Below are 4,953 nucleotides of genomic sequence, written 5' to 3' on the forward strand. Positions count from 1 at the left end.
TAAGCTATGTTATTGTCTACGTTTACATAAATGGGATAGATTATTCAAGATAGATATCTTCTTGAATTCCTAGAATATTTATGTAATTGTTTACTTGTCATCTTTGATTTATAGTATGTTCTGTATTGAACATGTTTTAGGTATTCCATGTGATGCTTACAGATTTGTCGGTATACTTGAGTGATTATATGATCATATGATTATATAATTGATGTGTTCAAGATGTTGTTTTTAGCTTATGTATATTTGATGCATCCAGATTATGTTGCATTCATCTTGAACTCCAGCCTGAAAAGCACAGAGGGTTGAAAGGCCTAGAGTGCAGATGACGTTTGGAGAACTGTAGTTGAGTGACATGGAATGTAGATTTACTTCCAGAGTCAGATGACTCATGGCACGGAATATAGATTTATTTTCAGAGCTAGATGACTCACTATAGTTACACCAAAGTCAGGGGGAATTGAGATATTTAACACCACCTCGATTGGGAGAGTCGGTGGTTGGTTAAAGATTTTATTTCCCCGGGATCCCAGAACTACGATTTATTGATATCAGAGTTTATAGCCTATTCCTTGGCACATGCATTGCATTTATGCATTAACCTAGAGATTTCTATGTTTTAGAATATGTGTTTATAAATGCTAGCATGTTATGTTATGACATTCAAGATTTGAATGAGTTCATATGTTTAATATTGGAGATTTATGATTCATTTGGCATATAGATATTATATGTTTCATTGATGTATTTGCATGTTGTTCATACTGAGATTTATTCTCACCGGAAGTATCCGGCTATTGCTTTGTTTTGTATGTGTGCATGGCAATAGGTGGGGCAGGAGCTGGTCAGAAAAGACAGGGATAGCTCGAGATAGAGTCTTAGCATGTGAGGACTCGGGTTTAAGCAAGAGGACATGTATTATGACTTGTTAAATATGTTAGCACAAGAACAAGAACCTTTGTATATGTTAAACTTGTAGAATACTCGTTTATGTTTATGATGGCATGTATTTCGGATGACTAGAACAGAGTTTTAATGCCTAAATATGAGGTTTGAGATTTGAACTAGAGTTGTGTACTTTGCTGTTCACCTTGACATGTTTAAATTATGAATGTTTGTAGCAGGGCACGGACCCCGTGCAGACTTTGGATAAGGGTCCGTGTACCCTACTGACTTTGTGATTGTGCAGAAAATGAAGAGCACGGACCCCGGGCATGCCATGTGCCAAGGTCCGTGTAGCCCACTGTTCCGCAACTCCTTAATTTTGATTTCCAGCCTTGGGCACGGGCCCATGTCCAGAAGATGCACGGACCCCGTGCCTTAGTCCGTGCATGGTCCAGACCTAGGTCCGTGTGGTGGTCCTGTGTAAAAAAATAAATAAATAAAAATTATGCTTTTAGCGACGTGTTTTGCGTCGCCAAATGTATGGTTTTGCGTCGCCAAATGTCCTGTATTATTTATTTGATTATTTAGCAGATTAATATTCGGATTGAATATTTCTCGTTATTACTCACCCTATAAGATGAGATTAGCAACCCTAGGTCCCCACACATTGAACTTGCTCTTCTTCACTTTCCTCGGATGAGCTATCTGTGTCAGATGATTCTGATTCTGTTTCTGCCCATTTTATTTTTTTTTCATCTGCAACTAGTACTCTTTGTTCTTTCTTCTTTCTGAACGTTCTTCTTCCTTCTTTTCCTTTCATCTTCTCATAGTGCAGCTTTTTCTCATCATTCTTGGGCTTAGTGCATTCTGCAATGAAGTGGTCTTTCTTGCCACAGTTAAAACACGTAGGACCATCTGTATGGTCTTGTTTGTAATAAGTTTTGTTAAACTTTGTTTTATTCTTGTGCATAAACTTACTGAACCTTTTTTTCTGAAGAGCGACATTGCTTCACTACTCATCTGCTCAGATGTCTTCTTTGCTGATCCTTCCTCAGTCGGTTGAGGTGAGATAATTGATGTCAATGCTTTGGTGGGATTCGAGACAGATGGTTCTTCCTCTGTTATAATTCCGAGTTCAAACTCGCATGTCTTGAGATCTGCAAATAAGTCATCAAGCTCTATTTTGTTTAGATCTTTTGATTCTCTCATGGTTACGGTCTTGACGTCTCATTCTCTAGACAGTGCTTGCATAACCTTCAAAGAAATTTCACGATTAGTGTATATTTTACCGAGAGAAATAAGTTCACAAACAATATTACTAAATCTTTCATCAAACTCAGCCATGGTTTCTCCTGCTTTCATTTTGGCATTATCAAATTTCTGAATGGCTACAGTGAGTTTGTTTTCTTTTGTTTGATCATTTCCTTCGCGCAGTTGAGTAAGCTTCTCCCAGATTTCCTTTGCGGTAGAACATGTCTTGATATTTCTAAACATGTTTTTGTCCAGAGTCTTGTACATTATATCTTTAGCCACGTTATCAAGATTTGATTTCTTCTTGTCCTCAGTGCTCCATTCTGCTCTGGGTTTCTCAACCATCTGTGGTTCGCCTCCTGATATGGCTATAGCAGTATTGAATTTGAGAATCTTCATAGGTCCATCGGTGATGACGTACCAAATATCATCATCTTGAGAAAAAAGATTTTCCTGCATACGTATTTTCCAGTCATCATAATCTTCCTTAGAAAACATAGGGATTTTATTTAGCGAAGTCATGATGAATATCAACAACTAAGAGAAAAACCCTCTCTGATACTACTTGTTGGGGATCTAATATTTGTGTAGAAGGTGGGGGCGGGGGGGGGGGGGGGGGGTTAATACACACTTATAAAATTTACTTTAAAAGACACAACGATTGAGAAATGTTATTCTACTCAACCGATTTTTCTTTTAGCTTCCTAGATAAATAAGAACTACTAGAATAGTGCGGAAAAAGTTCTCACTAAGCTAGGTGATAAAGATGGAGAGTAATTTAATGCAGTAACGTAAATGAACACAAATATGTTTATGGATGTTTGGAGATCAATCTCCTATGTCATCCCTTCTTCTTCACGGGAATGATACACTAGAAAACTTTGGTTATTACAACGTCTTGTAATACACCCGATCCAAGTTAAGACTTATCAATCGCCTAAGATGGAACTCCTAGATTTACACTGATAAGATCTCAAGTTCTTATCAAACTTTTCTTCAGTTGATGATGATAAATGTCTAAGCTGTTCGAGAGCTTAGAATCTCAAATCCTTGCGACGATGAATGTTCTTCAAACGACAGCTTGGATCTGAGTAACCCTAGAGTAGATCTCTTGATAGATCAGATGTGCTTTTGAACGAGAAGGGTTAAGTGAGCAGTCGAGTATTCAGAGTAGTGTCAAGTGCTCAAGTATGCAAATCTTTGTAAAGACGTTGTTGCTTTTCTTCTTGATGAGCTCTGATATTTATATCAGTTTTTTAAACGTCTTTTTCTTTCTGTCAACAGTAGGAAACGTCTTGATTGTCAGATATCATTCCTTAATTTGTGAAATGGCTTTTTCTTCTGAAGTATTTGTACTCGGAGTGCCTTAAATTGTCTATTCAATGTGTCTCGGCATTAAATTATATTAATGGTTTTTCTCACTTTATCAGACGGCTCCTTAAATGCTTCGTCTTTTGCATTTGAGTTGTCTTGTCAACTATCCGATACTGGGGATTCGTGACTTTGAATTCGGCCGATATTTAGAAACTTGTGAACTCAGCCCAGATCAGTTGAGCAATAGTCGGTTGATGTGTTTAGCTCAGTTGACAGATAACGATTGACATGCTTAGATCAGCTGGTACTGCATATTTCAGTCGATTTCTTCCATTGTCAGCTGATATGATGAAGTAGGTAGAATTCTCTTTGTCATCTGTTATACACGTAAACGGCAGCCGAACTATAACAATGAACAGGGGCGGACCCAGAAAATTTTTTCAGGGGAGGCGTAATTAAGAGCGGAGCCACGTGTTGCTTCGTCGAATGGTAGCTTAGGTGACCATTTTGTTTTCTCTATTTTGAATACATTAAATTTAGTTCATTTTGTCAATATATGTGTTAAAAATTTTAAAAATAAAAAGATACAAGCTAAACACATTAAAAAATTGAGATATCAGAAAAATAAAATTTAGACAAAAATAAAAATCTAACTATATTAAACGATGCAATTCATAAAAAAATCACGAATGCATAATTTATATCATTAAATGGCAAGAAAAAAATTTAAAATATTGTCATCAATATGTAATAATTTAGGAAAAATTACAAATTTAGTCCCGTATGTTTGTCACTTTGCGATTTTGGTCCTCTATGTTTTCACATTTCAGTTTTCGTCTTGCATGTTTTGATTTTTGGCAATTTTGGTCTTTTTTATTAAAAAATGCTTACGTGGCATTGTACACGTCAGCTCCATATCAGCACTGAATTGGTGTCATGTCAGCGCCACGTCGGAAAAAGGACTAAAATTGCCAAAAAAAATAAAGATAGCGGACTAAAACTGAAATCTGAAAATATAAAGAACTGAAATCGCAAAGTAACAAACATACAGGACCAAAAAAGCAATTTTCCCAATAATTTATTATATTATTTGATAAGTCCCTAAATAATTTCATTTTTCAATATATAACACAAAATGAATTAAAATTGATATGTATTATATTTTATTTTATTAAATAAATAATATAAATATATAATAAAAAAATTTATGAAAAATTGAGCTATATGGGTCCGCCCATGACAATGAAGTGTTGTTTTGTTATTACCAAAAGTTAGGATTCAACAATTACGAAATGAGTTCATGTGTGTTTGGGAATTGTTGCCCACATAATACGTACCGAACATTTGTTATTATTTTTTCTTTTTAATTAACATGATGTAATATTATACTTATTTTATGGATTTGTATATGCATAGCCTGTTCGTAGGTTACTACGATAGAAACGTTTTTCGAAAAAAGTTCGAACATGTTCGGATTCGACTTGAGTTCGATAAAATCAAATA

The 4,953-nt window shown here is 35.5% G+C and overlaps 1 protein-coding gene across 1 annotated transcript; it reads right to left on the bottom strand.

The window, feature by feature from the left end:
* Positions 1-2,112: 2,112 nt before the first annotated feature.
* On the bottom strand, positions 2,113-2,595 carry LOC140862878 (uncharacterized). The gene has a single exon (XM_073265914.1). It carries the CDS (start codon positions 2,593-2,595, stop codon positions 2,113-2,115), a length of 483 nt encoding a protein of 160 aa, XP_073122015.1.
* Positions 2,596-4,953: the final 2,358 nt, after the last annotated feature.

This window comes from Henckelia pumila, chromosome 4, assembly GCF_033568475.1.
Source record: "Henckelia pumila isolate YLH828 chromosome 4, ASM3356847v2, whole genome shotgun sequence".
NCBI lineage: Eukaryota > Viridiplantae > Streptophyta > Magnoliopsida > Lamiales > Gesneriaceae > Henckelia > Henckelia pumila.